Source organism: Varroa destructor, unplaced genomic scaffold (assembly GCF_002443255.2).
Source record: "Varroa destructor unplaced genomic scaffold, Vdes_3.0 BEIS01000003.1, whole genome shotgun sequence".
NCBI classification, from domain to species: domain Eukaryota; kingdom Metazoa; phylum Arthropoda; class Arachnida; order Mesostigmata; family Varroidae; genus Varroa; species Varroa destructor.
Genome location: NW_019211456.1, coordinates 4,684,669 through 4,709,973, shown reverse-complemented (window position 1 = coordinate 4,709,973; position 25,305 = coordinate 4,684,669). Strand labels below are relative to the sequence as shown.

The following is a 25,305-nucleotide window of genomic DNA, read 5'->3' as shown; positions in this document are numbered from 1 at the left end:
ATGATAGAAGACTGCAGCTCGTGATCCGTAACATCTGATTTCGTAAGGATGAAACACAGAGATATGTGAGTGTACTACCTTTCGATAGGAAGCTGTACAATAAAAAAATGTACATAGAACTCCATTACATTTTAGATATCGATGTTGTATAACATCGTAAATAGTTCATGTAGACAACCACAACGGAAATCCGTTGCCGTGATTACGTACAGAAACACTACATAATCGGGCTAGTTAACGAACAGCCATATATATTATATATAATTAGTTTTTGGCACTTATATGCGGAAATCACCAATTTTATAAAAATAGATGTCACCAGTAGCACTATGGCTGTAACGTGGTCTATTTAATGAACGTGGAAGTACTAGCATAGTAATAGGGTAACTGTTGTTTAGTATAAAATCATGGTCACCCATGAAATGAATTAAGTGTGTCTTTTATGAAATAACTGGCGCGTTATAAAACCAAATAGTCGTTAATATTATGGATTGTCATGTAGGACAATTAGACAGAAAGGTAACCGTTCGGTCTCAAATAGATTGAAAGCTACAATATGCGCAAGCGTTACTATCATCATGCAAGACGACTAGTAAGCTATACGCTGAAAAATCGCAGAGCATTCATTATCATTATTAGCTTCTAATAAGAACTTGAGCCAAGTACATAAACTGAAGCAAGAGCATATATTCCAAACATTTCTCAAAAAAAAAATCAAGTCTGTACCGACTAATCAAATGTACTTTTACTTGCTTGCAAGCAGATATTTTGCAAGAAGTTTTGAAAAACCTTCCCAAAGTTACTGTTAGGCGGGTAGTTACTAACAGCGAAGCTTGGATGCGTGTCTTTCGTCATATATAACAATCGAGAGGACCCATTGTCTGTTTTTGTGCCTAGCCTAACAACGACCGACAATAATATGATTGTCATAATATATGTCTGTGACTTATGAATGTACAACTTAGACGTCTCGGGTTTTTTTCTTCTTCGATTTTTTTTTCTACTCAAAGCCCATCATTTTAACTGATGTAGATTTCTGAGTATATCTGTCCCTCTTCACTCGTCTTCAGCTTCTTGCTTGCTTGCTTGCTTGTCCAAGGACGTGTGGATACTATAGTACGCTGAAGACTACTGAGCGGATACCTCGATGTCTCTGAGATGTGGATGTCTGCATATGACTATGCGCATGTGTGCTTTTCTGCAAATGGAGCTAAATTCTGTCAATTTTCAAAGGGACAGACTGAACAAACCATATTGTCTTGAAGACAGCAGATTACCGGATGATGACGGACACGAAATGAAGGCCTGTACTACAACAGACATACACGGTAATGTACTAGCAGGCAGTGCTGTGATGGTATTTGTCTGCTATGTTCACTGGTTCATTTGTTCGATCTACCGCCCGAACAGACGAACGCCCACCCGCCTGTCCGCGTGCCCGACCAGCAGGCTGGGTGCCTTGACGCTTGTCTATGGACATCGAGCGCAAATGTTAACTCGTCGTACCGCCATTACTACCGCAGGGACACTAGAGACCCTCGGACGCGGCGAATTCAACGTACCACCGACCCGATACGTTTCCCCGCTGGATAGGCTGCAGACGACAGCCTGCCACCCACTTGGCGATGGATGTGTGCAACCACCGTCTGATGAGTAGGTCTTTCGTACAACAACCAAACGGCCTGTCTAACATTCGTCGTTCGTTTTATTGAATCAGCTGAACACAGCGTGGCTGGAAGATACCGAGGGTAGTCGTGTTGGGCAGACCGTTGCCACCGTGATTTGATGACAACGTCAATAAAAGGTTCTGCATGTGACAACAAAGACACATGGTAGAATTAAAAAAAAAACAGAAATAATTTATGTGCCCGGTGCGCGACTAGCAATAGAACGCTGCAACGTTGACAGCAGGGGCATCGTGGTGAAAACAGTTCCCGGACTGTTTTCATGGCGGCGAAATATCTAGTGGCACGGGTAGGAAAACCCAGACAGTAGACGAAAACAAAGGTTAAAAACAAACGAAACCATTGTGAGTTAATAATATAAACAATAAGTTGGCGGCGCAGTGGGGTAAAGAGCATTTTCATGTACCCTCTTTTCATCTTTTTACCTGCTGGTTACATCTCTCTATGTCTGTACGGAGTAATACGCCGCCTCATTTATATGCCCGAGATGTCGATTGCTTAGGGATGCCAACATTGAGCTCAATTGTACATCAAACGGCGTGCCATGTAGCAACAACCACCCACTGTCGCTGCCGCTACAGGATACCATCTATCCTAAGTCTGTCGAGCTGTAACATATGTAACGGTTATTTTCCAGAGTGTCGTTTTTGTGGACATCAACCCTTCCCTTCACACCCCTTGCGCCCCTCTTCTACTGCATTGGTATTACCAATGACCGTATTGGTAGCTATGTTATAGCAAGCATTAATATCGAATGGAAACAACTCCATTAGTATCGGCGACTCATAATACGATCATCCAACATATGGACTCAACATAGATGATGTTAGTCAATATTTCGAGAACCAGATATCTGCGACTACAAAGACTGTCAGCTTTTTATGAAGAATATGCGTTCAAGTTGATACACTTTCTTTTCTTCTTGTTAGTTACGAATTTAGGTAGAACAACTTAGAACCATGTTAGGAACGTTATTAAATAAAAGCAAGACAATCCTCATTGTAATCTACATAGCCCTCCTATCGCTATTTCAGCTTTAGGCAAAAGTATGTATTTATCACAACTCGAATTACAGTAGAGTTGTTTTTTGTATTTTGATACGTTGACAGGATAAAGATTCTGCGAACAATTACCCGAAATGAAATATATTGAAACAATTTTTCAGGCTAATGAATTTTGAATAAAGCGTACTCTAGCGAGGAATACACTGCCAACAATAACTGCTCGGTATCTTTTTTGCCATGAGGTCCAAAAGATCAGTTTTGCATTTCTAGTTTTTAACTCTTTCCCAGCTTCGCTCCGTCCGAGTTGCCACATCTCCTTCAATGGCCGAATCAGTCGCCAGTCACTCGTAAAGGACTTAGATATAATATCGACTAATGACAACAGCGACATCTACCAATTCTATTGAGTTGTTGGGGGAATCCCCTGACAAACGTATGTTATAGGCTTATAGATAGGCAGTTGCTGAAATTGCTGGTCGTGGGTAGCGCGCCTAACTGCACCCTTCCTGCTCACACCCCCGGCGTGAGTGAGTGAAAGAGCGAGGAATATTCGCGCGCGCGCTCGCGCGCCAAGACTCCCTTCACTTGCCCATTGCCATCTGCGGTCCATAGTTTAGTGGTCTTATCTCATGTGGGTACGGCCGCCGCCGCCGCCGCCGCCGCCGCCGCCGCCGTTGTTGCTGTTGTGTTGGTTGGCTGTGTCTGTTCGTTGCTGAAGAAGCGGGGCCGTCGTTAGTCGCGTCAATGGCGGCAGGTGGCGGTAGCAACTGGACATTCAATGCAGCAGTTGTCTGGTGAGACTGCTTTTGCTAGGCCAGCGCGTATTTGCCGCTGTCGGAACGGAGAGGAAAGCCTCGCCTCTTCTTTGTCAGGTCTTCAAGTAGCTGTTGTAGATACGCTTACTACTACTGTTGCTACTGCAGTTAGCGTTCTGGTTTGCGTCGCATATCAAGCCGCACTCTTTCTCAGATCAATCCAGCCTCAACGAGGGGTGAACTGACCTGTACGCGGGTATTGGCAGTTTGTGGGGAAGAAATCACCCCTCATTGCCCCGACAGCTATTAGTCAGTAGCGCGATTTCATTACGCACAGACACGTTGTCTATCCGCACTGCCGCAGTGAACAGCAACTTAGTGTAGAGCATTGGCATGACATACGCTACCATTCATGTGCAAAAATTTGTGTAGAGTGTCACGCATCGGGCGACGACTACTTCTCTTGGACTAACAACGGATGGCCCTTAACAGGCCACAATACTTTGGCAACACGCACAAGCTGGATCACTTTAACATGAAATCATTAGTTAGGTAAGTGTGAATCTATCCGGCATAGATATACGTGGTGCGAAGGCCTGCATTAGTCTAAAGCGTCTATATAAACAAAGTAGTTAGTAATCTCTCACATAATAACACTGTGATCCAGCTGCGAGCTATACGGGACCAAAGCAATTTACAATTAGATTTTATCCTATATTGTAAAATATATTTTGTAAGATATTTTTCTTTCGGTAAAAAAAAACCTTCAATGTGTTTTTATAACGATTTCAATCCAGCGCCGCTGGACCTTTTTCGCCTTGATATATCTACGCTAGCCCAACACGAATATAATGTTAGATCGAAGCAAGAAAATTACGCTTTGGCATTATTTAGATAAATTAGCTATATTATTATCATTTTACAATCCGCCGGTTTTCAAGTTTTTATAGCTTCAAAATTTCTGAAGCGTTTGCAATCAGACCGCGCCGGAAATGCCACTTATGCACACGATATCGCAGACGAAATCTATGCATGACTAAGCACTATCTGTGTTTCATTGGACATTTACTGCACTTACCATTAAAAAGGCTTGCCTTGCCTGTGAAACTTGTCTGAAGTTGCTGAAAATCATCACGAACTCCTGCAATTGTAGCTATCTTCGATTGCTGTAATCTTATTTGCCCAGTTCACACCACCGATAGCACAGCGATCTTGCATTTGCTCACCTTGGGTTTCGCTTTTGTAGCCCACTGGGCTGCTATTAGATTGACTACCATTTCCATCAGCAGCAGTGGCAGCGGCCACAGTATGGAAGGAACGGGTGAAATCTATTGTCTGTCCATATTTACAGGAACTAGTCTGCCTAATGGTACGGATAACGGATTTGAGTACCGCTGAAGTTATACCCATGTGGTCAGGCGTGATAAGCGATGTTCGACTGTGTACAATAGCTCCATTTAGCGACACTTGCAGAAACGGTAGATTTTATTCGATAGCTTTGACATGGAAAAGGATATAGGCCGAAACAAGGCCTAATTCATGACAATAATACACATGAATCAGATGTAGTAAATGGTACGTCAAAATTGTCATAGGACCATTAGGTGAAACGGCACATCAATCCTGATAGGTACTAAATGATAGCTACGACGAGGCGAGCATCACTGCTATTATTGCATTACAGAACGCAGTACGAGTGGCAGAAATAACAGCGTATGACATCATTTGTTGTTTATATAGTTCGCGGTTCATGTTCTATTCGTAATTACATGTCCTTTATGCATTGTAAGAACAATAAAAAAAAAACAAAAAAAAAAACCTATTGATTGTGAGTGCTGTTATCGGAAATAGGGGCATTACATATAGTAGTTAATCAAACGGCGTGAGCATCAGATGTTAGTCGCTTGAACGAAAGTACGTAGCAGTGCGCAATAGATTATGAGACAAAGAGACACCTCCAACGATAACAACAGCTACTTCTGCGGAACACTGCGTGGGGAACGGTTATATACTTTTTACATTTTTCTTTCATTTACAAGCTCGACACCTATTATATTCCGACCTTGCCATCTATGGCAGGTAATTATGATGATTGTGCTGAAAATGATAAGCCGGGTACAAAGTGGTAAATAAAAACAACGTTGTCAAGATACCAACCACCGTAACCCTTAAATAACAATTATAATAACTCTTCTAGACTACATCTCGACGCTAGAGGCGCCGTCGGCGTCGGTAGTGGTGCTGGTGTCGTTAACGTGTTTGAGAATGGATCATTTATAGATCGTCTTCATTCGGCCCGTGTTGTCCGTCTGTACATTGTTTACGATCTTCCATTCACCTAAAACTTACTGCTTCTGCTGTTGTTACACGATTTCATCGTGCAACGTTCGCGGCCATCTGTGGCTGTGTGTGTTTGTTAGATGGGCCGTGAACTTGTGACTCAGTTCAGATGGAGGTCGCTGCCGGCGACAGCCACATTAAATGACAGAACACGGACAGTGCACCTGCTCTTGAAGCTACCGACCTTCTTTGATCATGCTAAAAGGAGCAGGATACTTCATGTGAAATACTGCTTCGAACGGCCAACCCTCTCCCCTTTGCCTACCAAAGTCAAGTCTAGCCAACGAAAATTACGCTCTGCTCTATAATTTCGCAACATTACGATCAATTACAGTGCCGTTATATGTACACTGCGCAATAATTAATGTTGTGTTTATATCGAGCAGTGTTTATTCGTCTGCTACTAATAATAGCACGGAGTCCGCACTTGCTTCTTACAGACGTGCATATCTAGACACATACACAAAAACTCACGCACCCAGGAGACCCAGGTAGCTCGTGCGGGGTGCCATATTAGATACATGTTTTTCAAAGTCGATACTTTAAGGTTGTCGTTGAAACCGTTCATTTGATGGTATATATATATAGCCATGACTTGCACAACTTTTTTGGTTTGGTGTATTTTCGTCTGATAATGAATAAATTCTGCAGGCCGACTTGTGTAGCAACCACAACTATCCAGCGTAATCTTTCATGTGTACGGTCTGATTATGTAATAGTATTTAAAATTCGAACGTAAAATTATTGTGTAGCGACGTAGAACTGATTGCGCATAAATTGCACTATCGACTAAGTTATCCTTTAAATCAATCGATAGCTTTCACGTTTTTTTTGGCTTTGATGAATATTGTTGAGTTGGCTGTTGTCTTCTCGTATAATATTTAAGAGGATATGAAGAGGCTGAAGAGGTTCCTAATTTGTATCAAACGAAGCTAATCAATGCAGCTGTAGCAAAAAAAAAAAAACCAATTGGGACATAATATTGAAAAGGTGAAGTTGGTGATTATAAATAGAACAGCTATTTAGGTCGTCGATGATCCAAACGAAAAAAAAGGCAAAGAACTTATAAAAAAAGTGTTTGTAAGCGAATTGTTAAAACAGTTATATCCTTTTCACAGCTCGTTTTTTCGGCGAAAGCCGAAGGCTGCAGCGTACCATACATCTACATGGCCGCATACAGTACGCAGCGTATAACTTCGTAATGCGCTTAGCGGTTAGGGTAAATTCATAATGCCCACATCGAACCATAACACCGTCAGCCTGTAGTCAAACAATATGATACGTTTATTCTATACGTTTCCATCCCGAGTAACAGAGCTTGTGCTGCAACGATTATCAGCTGCATGGCAACCCTATATACTATATACACATGTCGACGTGCTGAATGTCAACCTGTTTCATTGGCGGGATTTTTTAAAATTTTTTATCGAAATCCAAGATGCACTTTTGGCAACCCCTGTTTATATTGGGCAGTATCGGTTATATCTGAATTCGTGTCTGTTCACAGGTTGCACTGAGAGGAAGAGGTATTACGGAAAAGTCAATGAACATGTGGTTTCTAATCGCAGTACGTCTCAATCGTGGATTGTCCAAAGCAGTTGTCATAGCTAGAATGGACTAAATTGGCAGATTTCGCCTGGTTTGCATAAAAAGGCAATTAACCTGACAAAGCTAGGATCGAAGCGTGGTAGCAAGCTAAAAAGTTCCTACTCAGCTCTGTATTCCCAATTAGGAAAATTATGCCCTGCAGGATATGTACGCCAACATAGAAAACTAGCACATCTGGCCTATTTTAACAGTATGTACGAATTTTTTTTTCAAAAATTGATCAGCTGAAAGCAGTAGATCAACTTTTTCTTTGTACAAGCTGTAGACGATTTGCAGGAAACCCAAAAAAAAAGAGCTAACCTTCTCCTCTGCGGGCAAACGCCATAAAACAGAAACATAATGTAAAACAGAAGAACTATCTCTGTTAGCGTAAATATGGTTTTAATGATTGCAGCCTAGCTAATGTACCATATCGGGGCAAACGGGTTTGTCCTAGCCATATTCACAGGTGGTCCCTGTTGGAAAGCAACCTTCAGATTACATATTCTCAATCATGCAGTCAATAATAACAATAAACTAACAAATAGTAATAGCTCACGTAGGTAAGAGATTTTAATCTTTGGAAAAGCATGACATAAAGAAAGCTAACGCATACATCGAATATGGGGTCCCTCGCTTCAGTTGGCCTATTTGAGTGAAGATCCTTCTAGTTAAATGCTCAATATTCTATTTTGTTTATAGTAGTTAGAAGCGGGATCATCGCTATTGTAGATGCGGCGATAAACAGCGAAAGCTGCGCAGTCGTTCTAATAACGACGTCTCGGCTTTTTTTTTTCATTGCGATTCAGCGTTTGGTGGTGATTGACTAATTTCTAGCGATTAATAAAATCGTAGCGTTATTGTTAACCGCAAAACTTAGGAAGAAATGGGTAGTCTCGACGTACGTTATTTGCTCTCAGGGCAACTGACGCGCTTTGTTTCGAAGTCGTTTTGCAAGGTCCGGCAAAAAAACATAGGCACAGTTCCGTGAAAACGCCAAGTCCAATGAGGGCCCGGAGGTCGCCAGTTACGGACGTCTTCCTAGCCTGATTAGGTCATGCACCACATTTGTCGACCGAAGTCAGGACGTTTATGCTTCGTTTTCTTAATAACCCTTCTGGTGTTGTCCCAACGCAGACTAAACATCGATGCCTCCGTCGTTCCGATAACCGCTTTCATCGGCATCTCCTGCCAGGCTAAACAGTAGGGCAGCAGTTTATTAGCTATGTGCATAAATAAATAAAATTGTTAAGTTTATACCAGCTCTGAAGTTTCAGCTAAATCCGCTCGTCACCATTCAGCTCTGCCAACATAATCATAATTGAAGATAAACAGGCCAAACAGAATCGATGGTAACTTATCTCAGGTACAACGAATCGTATACATTGAATTGCTATTCTGTGGTCCACCCAGGAAGTGTCGATTGGCAATTCTAATACAACTGGCGCTTCAAAGTTTCAACTCGAACACAATGATAATAACATTTTAAATGCTGGAAATTATTGGATAACGTCTTTCTTCACATGGCACAATTCATTTTTTCTTCGGCCAGATTTCAGAGAGTGACGCTTTTCTTGAGTTTTTATTGAAACGTAAAGAAGCAGAATAAGCGTCTCGTTTCTATAGGACAGTTGTCCTCAAGTTACATTTTCAAATCTAAATCAAAAGTACGCCATATTTTTTTTGATAAAAATAATTTCATGATCACTCTAGAAGTTATACGGGCCAGTATTGTCGTTTTCAGCTCGTCTAAAGCAAAATGTTAGTAAACATTTGAAACGTTATTTTCGGGAAGAAGTTATAATGTCGGCATTTTCCAGAGCACTATGGAAAAGAAACACTATCGAAACATATCGGTACGACTTAAGAGGATTACATTCATTATACGCACAAGACGACAATTTGAAATTTTCGGTTCGGTTAAGGCTTGAGTATCATGCCTGCTAAATTTGTGAAGCTTGCTTGTTACCTGGAGTTCATTTGATGGACATGATTACCAGCACAGCAGCAAAAGAAATGTCTTTTGCCCTTTGGGTCCTGTTGACCCTACAACGGACAACTATTTAAAACGTCTTTCTCAACATCAGTGCTTCAAAAGCGATCCAAATGATCTTTTTGCCTTGTTATATACAATGCACTGTAGGAAAGCATGCGAATTTCGAACGAGTAAGATTACATGGCGGGGAGAGTTTTTCAAAGCTTTCGAAGAAACCGCTGGCAATCCAAACGAGCTTGGTTCAACGCACGTCTATTGATGTGTTAGGAGATTATCTTGGCCAGTACGCGAGGGAACACGCGGTTAACTGCGTGCCAATCTATTAAGCAATTGAACCCGTTTAGTACGTTTAATAGTAAGCAGTCGGCACCGTGACCAGTTTACGGAGAGTAATTGGTTTCTAGCACGGTAAAACTAGCTTCCATCGTAACAACCCACGAGGGTGCCTCTTACACGCGCTACGAGCTTTCTTCAAAAATCTCAACATGTGCATGGAATTATGCAACTTTACTTTTTCAAATATCGTTAATTTAATTAGAACGTTCCTTTTTATAGCAATGCACCCTTCAAATAGAGGCTTCTCTAATTAGGACGAACCTAACCGTTCGAATGGGACAACAAAACCACGGGGTCCCTGTGGCAGTATTCGGTTTCGCGTTTAAGAGCTGAAACACAATTACCCTGTGTTTTGTGTTTCCGACGGCAATTCAAGGAACATAAGTATAAGAAATAGGTGCACTCGTCGGGAGTCAAAACTAACCGATTCTTATCGCAAAACAACTATTTAGAAACTGTTTTAGGCATTTGATCGTAGCATTTGTCCTTCCTCAGAGAAACGATGCTAATCGTGGCTAGGCACGAAAATCAGCGGGAAAAACATAACAAGTGCGATCAAGCTGGAGCACGACGTTTTTACCGCTCCAACAAGTTATTACCCTACGGCAGCCTTTTAGTCATTCAAACCTTGACTTCGGACAGCTCGATAGATCTTTGTTACGGTACCTTTGCAGAAAGTAGAAGGATCACAGTCTATAACGAAGTGCCTCATAAGCAAAAAGTGCACATGAGGAGCCATTTACGATGGCAAATACCATTAGAAGGTTTTAAAAGATAAGGGCCTTTACGATAAACGAAAACGTATTCACAGAAGATGACTTTTTCCTTCGGTGGCATAGGCTGATAATCAGCAGGGGGCGTCGGACCACTACGGGACGTCATTCCAGCAGGACAGCCGTTCACTGTTAGAAATGGAGGCTGTGTTGGGGGCAAATCTTTTTACCGATCACCTTATCGCAATGAGTAAAAGGCAGGATTTCTAAATCGTCCGCTATTCTCACAGAAAAGTACGACTAGCTCCGTTGTCGAATAAGTTTCAGAATCAACTACATACAAGTATGCTATCCAACTATATATATGCTACCTATGTGCACATCAATATGTGTTTCTTTTTCAAAAACAATTATGTCTTTGGGAAATGTCTAGGCAGGTTTATAAGAGCGATATCTAGCCGTTCCAATCGTTCTAACTAGTTTTCTTTTCGCAGAGGAGCATCAGCGGCTTAAATAGTGGCCCACTTTTTTATTTATTGTGATTAGCTATAATAAACAAAACTGGCATGCATTGTTATAAGAATCCTACATTTGAGTAAATAGCTTGATTTCTTTGGCCACAATCTTTTCAAATACCGTCAGAACAAGATTCTCGAAACGAAAAGAAGAAACGAAAGACGATCTTTGAAGCAGTGAACTTCTTGTTCCATCAAAATTTTTAAATTTCTAAGGAGAATGGGCCGCTCCTTTAATATAGCATCTTTTCAGTTTGCCGCAAGGAAGTCTTATCGAGGTGTCCTGAGAAAACAGCCAACCAAATCCTTTCCTGCCCCCTAACCCAAGTGTATGATACGTTTACGTTCAATGGTTCGTAAATTGGCCTTGCCTTTGTTATAGTACAACTTGGTCCTCGCATGTTGGATATAATGTGGTTAATATTAACTTCTTTAAGGTGCGTTCAGTCTACGACGCGAATGAATTTACGTAGCAACGTATGCAGCTTTTCGCACAATTCCTAGTTGTCGTTGCAGCGTAATCTTACGCATCCCCAATTCACGAGTCTTACGGAAAAAGACTTTATCGTCAAGAGTGGCGACTGCTTCCTCGCATGTCTTCTCGCATACTCTCTGTATGTATCAATCTTTTTTTTGTTTGTACGCACCGATAGAAGCCTAGCAGTATTTAACGACCACAGTTCCTTATCTCGGTTGTTTCTGCATGAGCAACAGTGATGAGAAGTTCCGGAGAGGGCTGTTTTAAATCGATTTATAATATCTACTACTGATTAATTAACAGGACACAGCGTATAGGCAAGCTAGAAACAATGAATACAATATACTTGCATTTGGTCAATTATCGTCTTCGCACTATGCGGGGGCGCATACCCACTACGGTGGGTTGCGCTTTGACGCAATTTAATCATTTAATTTTCTCCCGGCAATAAACAATGGCTGACCCTTCATTTTGCCTGAAATAATATTGACTAATATAGTTCAGCCTTACCTTGGCCCGTACAGATCCCAGGATCATGCAATATATATTCATTATTTTGTTATTATTTGTTCATTATTGTATTTACGATTTAATTTATCACTATTATTGTGACTGAAGATCCAGGTGAAGAAAATGTGTGAACAAAAAAGCCGCCTAGAACTTACTACAGCTGATAATCGCTAGTTTATATGTTATTATACGCTACATAAAGTCGCTCTTCAAACCTAGCAGGCCATGTGTCAAGGCAAATTCTAGACTTTAGTTAGATATTATATGTGGATGCCCAATGGCTTAGTTCCTGCGAAAAATATATTACTATACACATATAGACGAGTATATCTGTAGCCAATCTATATCAAATTGCGTTATGAATGTACGAGGCAAGGTCATGCTGGATCGTCGGAGGACAAAAACGGATAAGAAGAAAAGAAGTTTAAAAAAAAGCTTCTAGAATATCGCTACGACGCACAAAAGGGCTTTGTCGGCTTCTTTGCCGTGTTCAAATGGAATACAGCTTCAAGATTGGCCCGATTACGTGCGTCCATCTAAACGTACGCATATGTGCATAGTACTTCCACAATATTTTCGTCATTAAAACTCCTGACAACGGTGATGAATATTGGCGGTAGACGAAATGCAGAATTCGCTAGCTAGCGGCCAAAGCGAAATATAACTACTAATCGTTGGGGATCACTGAAAGTGGAGGCCTGACGCCAATGTTTTCTTGGCCAAAGACTCCCGTTTTCTTATCATTTGGGCCCACCCGTCGTAGAGTTGAAAGTCATTTATTGTTCTCGCAAAAGAACCAGAGATAAAACACGATACACAGGTATAGTGAGCCCTTTGTTATGGCTGATACAGTTTAAATTCATTTACACGTTTGCATACAACAAAATAGACACCTGTTGTTTAGGTACGTTGAATAGACTGGCAGATACATATAGTGCAGGGAGTGCAAAATAATGTCCTGCAAAAGAGACATGTTGCTCGTTTATGTAAACAGTACGTATCCGATCCCAGAAACACACTTTACTAAACGTAAAATACCTTTTTTTAATTGGGATATTCATTTTGCTAGAACATATTTCACTCTAAGCTATCTCAATGGACGTTCCTCGTATTATCGACTTGAATGCTTGAAGATCACAATATTGTACAAATGCGTCATAAGTTTGACCAGCAAGGTACATCTATACGTAAATCTTCGTTCGGAATAAAATAAGTGAACGACTGGCTCTTTGTTTTGGCCCCAAGTCAATAGAAAAGCCAACAAGGAAAGGTAGCTTCGCATCGTCTGTTTTGTTCCCTCACAGTTCAAGATGTCAGCAAAACCAAAATCGGACAACGCGCACTGCCGGGTGATTAAAAATAGCTCGTGAGTACTTTTTTTTTAATACATGTGTCATTGTTTCTGCGCGCTATTTTAATGGATAAGAGCTGAAAACAGCTGGCGCCACAAAAAGAAGATGATACTAGTATGATTTCCGTACACACACATAATGTACACCGTACATTATGTGGCCTCCCTACAATTGATTCGAGGAAATGTCAGTCTACGACACTTATATTGTCGTCTTATGTAGCCGTATCAAGTAATGGTATACGTGCTTAGCGGCGAGAGATTGGTAGGCCACGTGTGACTTCGTGTGAAGATTCCTGTGAGTAACGCTGGAGGAGACAAGATATATTAATAATCATTTACAGCCGAGTTAAATATGGCGACTTGATCACCGCGTATTGATGAAAGTTCGTTTTATTACGCAGCATACGGGACTTCTAATTGTCCAAGTACACTGGTACATCGGCAGGTCGTGTTTAGCTCGAGAAACGAGCAAAAACTGACGATGTACGGAGCGTTCTCTAGAGCCAACCTCACTGCACTGAAGCTTGTATACGACTATCGTAAGCAAGCACGATTCTGTTTACAAGTAATTATCCATGGCAAATTCTAACCCAATCGAAGTTATCGGTAATCCGGTATATATCTAGACGACATTATGTTGTCTGAATAATGTGTTATGAAAAAGTCAATGCATTGAATTTTTTTCAAAGAGACTAAATTTGTTGTTGTCGTCAATAACCATAACACTAGCAACAACAACGACAATAGTAATGTGAAGCCTTCCTTTTACTTCACATATATGAAAAGAAAACTGGATATACACTGAGACCATTTATTTCTGTCAATTTCCCTCTAAAACGAACAGCGGCGGCATCCTATTTAACAAAGCTCAAAATACAATGGTTTTTATAAAATGTAAGCTTCGAGTTTCGGTAGAGAAACCAGCTGGATGTATTTCTTCTTTATCGGTCAGTAAAAGTTAGATAAAATGCCAAAAAAAAATACCTGGCTGAGCCATCTTCCGAAATTTCGATCAACGAAAAACGTCGAGTAACACGAAATTGACGGAACGCCTGATTCTTGCGATGCGTCTCTGCATAACAATTGCAAAAGTTTGAGAGTGATACGTTCTAAGACTAACGTTTCCTTGCCGGGCAAAAACGCAAAGGCTCTTGTTCGACCACAGTTTCTCATAATACTCATCAGCATATACTATATATTTACACAAATAAATTAGTTTCTTTCTTATCAATGATATATGGTATTTTTCAATATCAATGATATATGATATATTTCAATAAAGCTGAACAATGTACAATATCCTGAGTACTAACGGGGATAAAAGGTTAAAAATTAATCAAACTAATAATAACACAGTATAGTAATATTGGTCTAAGGGAACTTTTGGTGCACTAATGCGTTTGAACGAAAAACTTCAACTTCTTGAACTCAACTTGTTGTGTCGTAATATATTTAACGTAGATTAAGCTGTTTCATCCATGCTAAAATTAATGGCGTAGTAGTTGATGTAATGCCCTTCGGCTAACAGGCGCATAAATTGAAGCACACGTCGCGCGTGAAGTATTCAAAGCTATGATTTTTTTTGTGTTATTATTGGATAAGCGCAGATAAGATTTTAAGCATGTTTCGTAATTATTTTTATTTACAAATTTATAAATTCATAGGTTTGCTTTCTGACTTCCCTCATACGTACAGGTTGCTGTGGCATCAATTCTATTTCAGTTTATTAGCGACGGCTTCCCTGGCTATAGCTGGCGGCTATGCGTTACCTGATGACTGCGCGCTTATCATATCCGCAAAAGCCATCACAGATGTGTAAGTGCCAATATGGAGTCTCAGAAAACTTGTATGTAATTAACGCACATTTGAACGTCACAGTCGCGTAAATTTTCTGAATTATGCCTCGGAAGTCACATTTCGTACCGTTTTTGTAAATTAGACTAACAGTTACGTTCGAACTGGTTTGTATTATGAAGAATCGTCGTTTCGGTAAAAGCCAACGTTCGAATTAGCCAGCTGTATTCAGAAAATGCTTCAGTAGATTTTTATTTGAAGCGGAATTGTATTAAATAATTTCAGATGTCCAATTATAATAGATAATTATTATTATTAGAGCGGTTCATAACACAGCCGACGTAATGCAGTAAAGTATAGCATCGCGCGTAAATCTTTCGTGAATGAAATAGGCAGACGTTGAGAGCTACCTGTCCACGGAAAGTCAACGGTATTTATGACGCCTGCTGCTCGATTCGTCTCTTTTTCAGGATCTGTTTTTCGTAGCAGTCGACCGCTGCAAGCCTATTGATTTATCCACACATGTATAGAAATTTAATCGAAAAGCAACGTCACCATAGCCAATATGTATCGAGAAAACCTCAATAACAATCCACTGATCGGATCCGTTCTATCTAACCATATCTTGAAAGCAGTCGTTATGATCATATGCGATATGCGTTATAATGTCCCTTATTGTGTACCAGTGTGAGATAAGGTAATACATAAAAACAAGAAGCAATGAAACTATTAACAATACATGCTTTCGCCTGTACACGCGCATGCTCACAGAGGTGTTGGGGTACAGAAGTGCATTACGTACGATGACGTCAACGACGCAGTGGCTGAGGCAAAGGACAAATTTTCGGGGGGCCATGTTCCTCCAGAAATTTACGAGTTGACATCAGATACCCCCACCCCTGAGCACGTCACAATTCCAGCTGAAATCGGTATGTACATCTGTGCGCACGAGGACGTTGAAATAAAGAATCAGTCAGTGTTGCATAGTAGCTCCTTTAAAAAGTATAATGTAACCAAAAAGAATATGAACAAAAGCCTGAATGGTGGTCGCTAGCGGTGCTGACTTTGTGCTCAGCAATGATCATTTTCGTGAGAAGTTTCGCCTATATGTTTTTTTATCATCATTTGTCTGTGTAGTGTTGGAAGCCACCAAGATCTTGGCAAAGCGGTTCCGCCTTTCGTATCAGGAGATCGTGTTTGGCCTCCCCAAAATTGACACATCCCGCACGATAATTAATGATATCTGCCCTACGTTCCTCAAGCCTATTAAGTGTGAGGTATCTCGCTACAGGTCAGTTACTATAGCAACCAATGCGAAGCGTTGTTCACAACGTGAATGTGATGTTGGATGCAGACGGTCACTTAATAATGCCACCTCTTATCAGCGCTCCCTCAGACGGCATCGGCAAATAATTGTCATTTTGTGAAAACACCTTTTATAGCGATACAAATAAGTCAAGCAATAGCAACTAAGAGAAACAATCGACTTCAGAACGCTGTCCGGACAGTGTAACAACTTGGAAAATCCGTCATGGGGTTCTACGCGTTCGGCCATGGTCCGTTTCATGCCACCTGCGTACGCCGATGGCATCTCGGAGCCGCGTCGGGCTCGCGATGGAAGCGAACTTCCCAACCCTCGAATGGTCTCGTTCGTTATCCACCACGACGTTTCGGAGAAAGACAAACGCGTTCGAAACATTCTTGTCGCCTTCGGTCAGTTGCTAGATCACGATCTGACCCTGGCCGCTCCGACCCTCGATCACGAGAGACAAGATATCGTCTGTTGCCCGTAAGTATTTTAGTTAAGAGAGCTATGCGCAACATGCATACGATTTTTTTATATGAAGTTAACGAGTCGAGGCGGAGCTGCGCAATCCCTCATAGGTCTTATGATTATCATGGTATAGAGCTAAAGTAATCAGAAAGATGGTCTTGTAAGTGGCAAAACAACACCGGTGATATGTATCACCACATATGGGTTATTTCAGTACGCCTCTGGATAAACGACATCCAAACTGTATGCCAATCAAAATTCCTGATGACGATCCTTTCTACAAGTTCTTCAATCGCAAATGTCTTGAATTTGCGCGTCTACTGGCTTCACTTCGTCCTGGTTGTACTCTTGGTCCACGGTCGGCCTCCAACACAATTTCAGCGTTCATTGACGCCGGCTTTCTGTACGGTTCTACTTCGGAGGTGGGCTCCCGTCTCCGAACGTACCAAAACGGACTCCTAAAATCCACTAACCTGTACAAGGATCTAGGGCTGAAAGACTTGTTGCCAATGAAAACTGTCGAAGCAGACGTCGGCTGTATGTCACGCCCACGTAACCTCTACTGCTTTGACGCAGGGGACGAGCGAGTTAACGAGCAATTGGCCCTGGCAGTCATGCACACGCTCTGGATGCGTGAACACAATAAGGTTGCCGGAATCTTGCAAAAAATCAACCCACACTGGGACGATGAGACTCTGTTCCAGGAGACTCGTCACCTTGTTACCGCGCAGGTACAACACATCGTTATTAACGAATGGTTGCCTATGGTTATTGGACCTGATGCCATTCGCAAGTATGGCCTTGAGCCAGCCAAGGACGGATATTATCACGGCTATGATCCTAAGGTACGAACAAATAAACAAAACAATTCGGGCGCATATGCATGGCGTATCAGATTCTATGTCTATTTAGTATTTCATTTCCAAACAAACTCAACAGCCCACGTCTGTTTTCACGACATGCGTATGTCGCATTTGTGTATTCAGATCAACGCGGCTATCAGACAGGAGTTCCAATCTGCTGCATTTCGATTTGGACACACGTTGCTTCCCGATGTAACAGATCGCTATAATAAATTCCATGAGAAGATTGGTGAGTCCTTTTTGGTCTGTTTGAAGTATGATGAAGTGTACGCATGACGATAGTAACATACTAGGTACCTAACCAGAAAGGGCTTCAATTACTGACCAGTACAATCTATTCAGCCTACCGTAAACCATAAGACGCAATTACTTTCAGAATCGATTCGTCTTTCGCGCCTACTCCGTCAGCCCTATGACTTATACAAACCCGGGGTGATCGATACCTTCATCTTGGGTATGGTGAATCAGCAGGCCAATCGTGTAGATCACGAGGTGACCACTGAGGTAAATCGATTTGGCACCTGTGCACTTAGCTGCCGGCTATTGCAAAATGTATCTGTATGCGAAAACGAAATATATATTGGGGTGAAACCAATTGCCTGGCACAGAGCATCGATACTAATTTCGGTTGCAGGTTACAAATCATCTGTTCGAGAAACATGGAGATGGCTTTGGGATGGATTTAGTCGCCTTGAATCTTCAACGAGGTCGTGAAACTGGCGTTCCAGGCTACAATGATTTCCGCGAATACTGCGGTCTTCCACGTTCTAAAAGCTTCTGGAACCTTGTTGGCTATATGTCTAACAAGACGATTTATCGTTTCTCCCAAATCTACAAGTGAGTAGTAGTGATGATTTAGTTCCTTTGATCGTTGCGCGTCGAACGCAGCTTATTGTGCTACGCCTTTAAAGGAAAAGTCGCTATTAACGTACGTGTAAGTAAAAAACGTTCAACACAGCGGTTATTTTAGGTTTTTACGATCGTTTATTTGATTAGATAATAATTTGCATGACATTAAGTTAGCTATAAACTCATCAGTCTTGCAAATGGTCTGCAGAAACGACAGAACACTTTTTGGGCGTCCCGAACAACGCGCATTTGATCGAATTCTCACGTGTAGATCGGAAGGTGTGAAACGTAACATTTCATTATAAACATATCAAATATGTTACTCGGGAAGATGTACAAAAATAATAAACATAATCTTTGTCCCGCTCAGTGCCGTACTATATACAATTATGTTATTTCACATTGGCCCATTTTACTTTTTGCAGATATCTACCAATATCCAATGAATTTCTTAATATTTCATTGTCGTTGCTAGGCATCCCGATGATTTGGACCTGTGGTCTGCCGGCGTTGGTGAGTTCCCTGTACCTGGCGGACTTTTGGGTCCTACATTCAGTTGCCTCATCGGGGAACAGTTTGCGAATCTTCGTCGCGGCGACCGTTTCTGGTGAGTAATTCCCTGCTCCGGTAGCCGTTCCGCTCCTTAAGATAGCTTCAGAGCCCAAGTGCTCATGCGCAATAAATTATCCCACAAACTGTTACCACACGAACTGCTTTAAAAATAAAAAAAAACATAACTTCAGAATAATATGGTAGCTTCATTTTGTCGGGAGGGCTATACGCTATACGGATAAGTCGTTTTTTGCCTGTTTGCTACTTATGCTACCATTATACGATTGGCGTCCAATTTTATTGCCTCAATTTTATGTGCAACATAAAACTAAGACGACTCAGTCGATAGAAGTGGTTTTTGTTACCATGAAGCATTCAGACTGAAACCGATGCATCGGGAAGATCTTGAATGACCGCTAGTGCGAGAGATCTCTGGTACAAACACGTTTTTCTGTTCTCTTACTATCCGTATCCGGCCTTATTTCGATTTGAGTGCATCCAGAGTGGAAAGAAAAACAAAAATCTACTTTAAATAGATACTTGTTAGAGAAAATAGTAAATATTGATGAACATAGCGATTCGGACTACTGTCATCTAAAAAAAAAAAAAAAAATGATCTAAAAATGAAAAAAAGATGATCTAAAAAAGAAAAAAAAGGCCTGACCTAATTTCTTCTGGCCAGCTCTATTTTATGACATTGATTTTGAGCACCATTTAATGCCCAAGGCGCATATCATTGATATATAAAAAGTAAAAATTCAAGCTTAACAGATTGATTCAATTCGGGTAGTTGTGCCTTGAATCATAAACAACCCAGTTATGCTTAAAATAGATCAAATTTAGGAGAGAATAACTAGTTAATAACCCATATATTTATTTTGCCACATATTATTACGTTTTTATTCAGCTTTGCATTTGTCGTGATAAGTACAAGATTGAATAAACTTCTTTCGATAACATTATCTATTGAGTACCAATAATTTACCACGTTTCAAACTTAAATAGCCATACTTTAATATAGTGCATAGTTAGACACGTGATCATTTTCACAATAACAATAAGTATAAATCTGATTCTTTCAAATGAAATTGTCCCAACAGGTTCGAGAACCACGGCTGGCCCTCTTCGTTCACCCTTGACCAGCTGGCGGAAATTCGTAAGTTCTCGTTGGCACGCCTTATCTGCGATAACTCGGACGATATGCACGATATGCAATTGCATGTGTTCGAAAAAGCGACCTCTGACGGAAATCCCCGGTAAGTACGCCGTGTGGTGCCGCTAGCAATTTATAAAGTTTGCAGAGCTCCGGCAGAATCTTTGAAGAAGGTGCGATGACGCTCTCCTGCTCTCACAGCATGCAGACACGCACCGATTATATATACCAATATTATATTATAGAAACTCTTATCACAATTGAAGTACGCACTTAATTTGAGGTCTTTCGACAGATTTTAACAAGAACTCGTTACGTATTCAATGTTGCAGATACGGATGCACCTCCGACCGCATGCCCAGCATGGACTTGAGTAAATGGAAGGACATTAAGTTTGGTCAAAAAAAGGCCAAATAGACATAGAAGCACAACTCGTTAAAGTAACAAAGCCGATCAACGACATCATCATTCATCAGCTCCAAGAAATTACCCATATCGCGAAAAACAGATAGGAGCAATTGTGGTACAGGCAAGTCCCATAGCCCATGCAACTGATTGCGTTGCCTCTTAGGACAAACAATGGACTGTTGTAAGGGTCTTCTAAAAGGTTACTGTGTTTTTTTTTATACACATGTATAGGCGACAGCAAAGAGATACCAAAAAGTCGCTGCTTGATCAAATTGTCATAGTCAGAGCTGGAATTGTATTTTCGTTGGGATATGCGATGATGCGAGAATAACTTCTCTCAATTATGTAAGAATTGTGATTTCGATTCAGAACTAGGATCTTTGGACAGATTCCACCTTAATATGCCAAACAGCCTTCTTTATTCTTCTTATTTTGCCCTCTATCCTATCAGAAGCATCTTCATCACTACGTCCGGTAATGGCAAACCCGCGAAAAGAGGTTTGATGGACAACTATTTTGGCAAAACGTACCATGCATCGTCGTGAATTGTCTGCAACCCAAACCAGAACCCAAAGGGCTGTAACTCGTACCATTTCTGTCCCAACATATGTACAAGTACTTTCCAGTTACTAAAAGTTACCATGGCAACAGCTTATATTCTTCAGCTGACAACCAGAGACGTAGATTCGATAATACCTTTGGCAGATAGACACCATCGCAACCAGAAGGAAGACAATTTATGCACATACATATAACGTACAACGTATTGTCCATAACATGATCCCAAGTGAAGAGAACTATTGTTGCCAACATAATTTGCCCTGTGCGACTCATTGTAGTTAGTTGCTCTAGGTAGTGACTAGATTTGGGAAGGACCAGTTTAGGTAGACAAGCAGAACGAAGACTAGCTACTAGATAGGTCGTTATAGGTATGAAAAGATGAGAAATGCTAGGTTTGAGTCTATCATTGCACTGTCATACTGTTGTTTTTTTTATTTCGTTCAGAACTCTGGTACAAATTAGCCTGATACTTCGCACCATGAGATGCTTGGATGGTTGATTAATGCTTGTAATGCTATTAATTATGATGCATTTTAATGCTTGTACCTATGATTAAGTGTGCACCTGACGACGTAAGCCACGAAATCAACAGCTCAACAGTTAATTATATTTATATTATAATTGAAATAAAAAATATACGGTAAATATAATTTAAACTGTGTGAGATGGACTATTGATTAAGAGTATTGTTACAGCCTAAATAAAACTCACATGGACTAGTTAACTGAGTTGATTGTGGATATTTATTATACTAGTCCAGTATATTAAATGAATCTGAAATAATTTTCCATTCTGAAAATTACAGGAAGAAGCGGGTACCCACATAAAGATCGATGCGGAGAACGTACCGTCTTGTCTTTTGAGAAAGGCTCTCATTAATAATGGTTTTTAGGATTTTAGGGAATCTTGACCCAATTCGGGTCAAGACTAGAAACGTAAATGAAGGCCATGGCTATCTTATTTGGCAGTACAAAATGCAGATACCTGCGAGATGTCTGTTTTGCTCGTTTTTTAGCCCACGAGGACCTGGGGCCAATTAAGATTAACATTCTATAATGTATATAGCGTATTGCAATTCAAAGATGCAACGCACCACTTTATTACTGATTTTTCCATGAAAAAAGATGTAACATTCCACCTGTATAATATATTATGCTGGCGAAAAAGCGTTACCGTGAGTTTAGCGAAGTGGTGCGCCTTAGGCTCAAGGTTGTAGATAGGGCATTCATTTTGTAGCTGATTTCGACAATGTTTACGATTTAGTAATTTTCTTATATGTTGTTTTATAAAGACTATTTGCAGCATCTAAAGGAAGATGGCCGTTTAGAATCGATATATTCTAATAAAAAAAAGACATTAAACAGACCCGTTCGGTACGCGTTTGAAGTGGCTATTTCGTTACCTGATACATTCGTAATCGCTTTTGTTAAAAATGGGTACATTCGAAACGACATCGGATAGAATGGGTTAATAATTGGGTTGTGACCTGTAGTTACTTTACCTGTTCGCGGCGTTTTCTTCGAAGTTATGCGCACGAAACGAGTCTTCCCTCAGGCAAGAGTGTGCATTGCTACAGAGCTTTTGTTGCTGAGATGCGTTTACGATCGATAACGCTGCACCCTTCACTTGGAATATCAGATCACAAGCAACAATTATTCCTCTCGTCTAACATCCGCAAGTTTCCCAGGTCCAGGCCTGCAGCGCTTTCTTGGCCAGCTTAAACAATACTGATAAAGATGTAGCAACCCATCCTTAGTCGTTGCTCTAGCCACTCGAAGGCAACGTTGCCGTAGGGCTACAAGTAAGCAGATCATCACTATTATATCGTAACCTCTGTTTTAGGCTTTATAATAAACTACGAAAAGTCCGTCTGCACTTTAGTGGTCCGCTGTACCACATCAGACACAAATTCCTTCGTTAAGATCGCCTACGCTAGAAGTGTCACTTCGACAGTCGCTGTTATTCAATGTAATTACTATCCACCGCCCCGTTTTCGGATTATAGCTATTTTATAGTAGAGTTTCCAAAATAACCATCTACTTTTTTGATACTACACATGCGCTAGGGGTATCAATTCGTCGAATTGGCGCTGTGTATCAGAAAAAATGCTAGCAGAATTAAATTTTGAACTAATTGCAAGCCCGAGCATCCGACAGCGCGTGGAAGTAAAAAGTTGAACGGTTAGAGCTTTTTTGGACAACTTATCTGGAGATCGATTTCATTGACGGTCACGCCAGCGCGAGAGACTTTAAATAATAGCCGGTTTCTGCTCAGAATTACAGAAATAGCAGATTTGTTGTTTTGTTCTAAAAGGAACTGGCTTTCTTTTGCTACCAGGAATAGCAGACGAACGTATGGACGCTAGGAAAGACGGCTCGCATTCTGCCGTTATACGTATATGTAATTAATTGAACACGACCTTTTTCGTAAAACTGTATCGTATTGTAGTTGCTCAACTTAGGCCATTAGTGAGATGCTAAATAGATAATCCTAGCCCAAGTATTCATGAATTCTAACTGTCGCGTAGCACAATTCATATAGAACAGCACAATTCAATTAGAACAATAAAAAAGCGTTTCTGCTCATATTGTGCTCTGTCAAAAAGAGGCCTTCCTTGTTACTCTATGGAACAGACAGACGTCAGCACGGACAGCTCATCTCGCTTTATGCAGCAAGCACTGCATTTTACTATTCCCCCAGTCAGTCACTTCGATGAAGCGTCTTTAACGACAGCCAAAGCAAAAAATTACCCATTCGGGAGCTGGTTCTATGAACATTTATGAAATTATATTGCTATATTACGTGGCACAGACAACTAGCGGATAAATGTAAAAATATCTTTTTTGTCGGATCATACTGTGTCGGATTTCTGGGGACCATTCTATCATAAGAGAAGTATTGTAAGAATTCGAACTGCTTGTATGCGGAGACTGAGACTGTTGTGAGCGGCTTACGAAGGCGGGGCATCAGTGGACTGCCTGCGGGGCTATTGCGATGGCCTTTCGTTGGACCCGCCCACACGCAGCCGATTGAGTCAATTGAGCGACCGGTCGGCCAGGCGGCCGGTTGGTGTATAACAAGGTACGACGTACCTTCTGGGGTAAAGGGCCCGCGGCTGCCGCGCATACTCAGTCGGATCGCGTGGCAAAGCACGTAATTCAAATTGTGGATGGATCTGACGGATCAGGGATCATGCACACGCTCGAACACGCAGTTATTCCCGCGCCAACCATTTCGCGCACTCACACGCTGCGCCCGTTCACACAGTCGGACAGACACTCAGTGGCATAGAGGTTCAGATCCACATAGAAAGAGGTACCGACCATAGATCGGATGTACTCAGGCAGTAACGGCGACATCGTCCGAAAGAGATTATCAAGAACATGCCGGCAATCCGTTCAGTGACGTAGCGAGATTGTCGTGAAATTGGACGTTGACATTAAGCAAACGCCGAAACTCAGATCTACTTACGCCCAAATTTACGGGTCTCCCAGTGTCTATTCAAGAAGCCACTTACGAAGAAAGACGATGCGTTCCTAGCTAACACATTGCTTTTGTCTATGGAAATATTCGCTAATACACAGATTGGTCAAGAGGCACAGTGGCTACTTCCGGTTAGAGAGTATCAAATACGACGATTCCGCAATCACAAAAAGCTCAAACGAGGTAACACAGGAACAGCCAACAACAGCTGTTGTTGCGGCCGCGTGCGGCACGCAGGTTGGCCATAGTATCGGGATGTCCTTTGTTTATTTCGTTGAATAGTAATAATTACTGTTATCAGTTTTCAGTTAAAAGGAACATTCAGTGAAAACATGATAGTGGAACACGATAATTATATACCTACGGAGTGAGTAAGACGTTTATCATTGATTGTTGTACTGTAAAACTATACGTATACTTCAGATTGTCTTCGAAGTGTCACGTGAAGTCGACTAGGGAAGAAATGAGACTGTTGCCATTTGTAATATTTCTATTTCTACTTGACGGCTACTCAGCATCCAGTGGTGAGTACAGAAACAAAACAATCAAAGCTAGTGTTTTTACCTAAAATGCTATATATATATATAGCATTTTA

At 41.1% G+C, this 25,305-nt stretch overlaps 2 protein-coding genes and 1 long non-coding RNA gene across 9 annotated transcripts in view; 2 read left to right on the top strand and 1 right to left on the bottom strand.

The window, feature by feature from the left end:
- LOC147756418 (uncharacterized) overlaps positions 1-15,100 on the bottom strand; it is a 31,801-nt gene extending 16,701 nt beyond the window's left edge. The window contains exons 1-2 of one of the 5 annotated variants that reach the window (XR_015323359.1): positions 14,967-15,100; positions 8,277-8,567 (exon numbers count right to left, since the gene is read on the bottom strand). This is a non-coding gene — a long non-coding RNA (uncharacterized LOC147756418). Of the gene's footprint in view, positions 1-4,522; positions 5,988-8,276; positions 8,568-14,257 lie in introns of those variants that run through there. The other 4 variants (XR_015323362.1, XR_015323360.1, XR_015323361.1 and 1 more) reach the window with 4 other exon arrangements.
- Positions 3,423-22,633, top strand: LOC111246457 (immunomodulatory peroxidase-like). Of its 3 annotated transcripts, XR_015323352.1 has the most exons (13): positions 3,423-3,996; positions 14,969-15,088; positions 15,839-15,996; positions 16,205-16,358; positions 16,560-16,856; positions 17,056-17,686; positions 17,828-17,933; positions 18,081-18,208; positions 18,339-18,541; positions 19,029-19,160; positions 20,206-20,361; positions 20,591-20,787; positions 22,033-22,633. XR_015323352.1 is itself a non-coding variant. In XM_022796077.2 (12 exons), the coding sequence occupies exons 1-12, from the start codon at positions 3,923-3,925 to the stop codon at positions 20,673-20,675; spliced, it is 2,244 nt and encodes a 747-aa protein (XP_022651812.1). In that variant the 5' UTR covers positions 3,423-3,922; the 3' UTR covers positions 20,676-21,955. The 3 variants fall into 3 exon arrangements, 2 of the variants coding, with proteins under 2 accessions (XP_022651812.1, XP_022651813.1); XM_022796077.2 differs by lacking the exon at positions 22,033-22,633 and having other exon boundaries at positions 20,591-21,955; XM_022796078.2 differs by lacking the exon at positions 22,033-22,633 and having other exon boundaries at positions 3,424-3,996; positions 14,996-15,088; positions 20,591-21,955.
- A 144-nt stretch (positions 22,634-22,777) lies between these two features.
- Positions 22,778-25,305, top strand: part of LOC111246458 (synaptogenesis protein syg-2-like) — a 17,532-nt gene continuing 15,004 nt past the window's right edge. Inside the window, exon 1 of the mRNA XM_022796079.2 lies at positions 22,778-25,234. Within this exon, the coding sequence (XP_022651814.1) occupies positions 25,174-25,234 (61 nt within the window). The 5' untranslated portion in view covers positions 22,778-25,173. The remainder of the gene's footprint in view (positions 25,235-25,305) is intronic.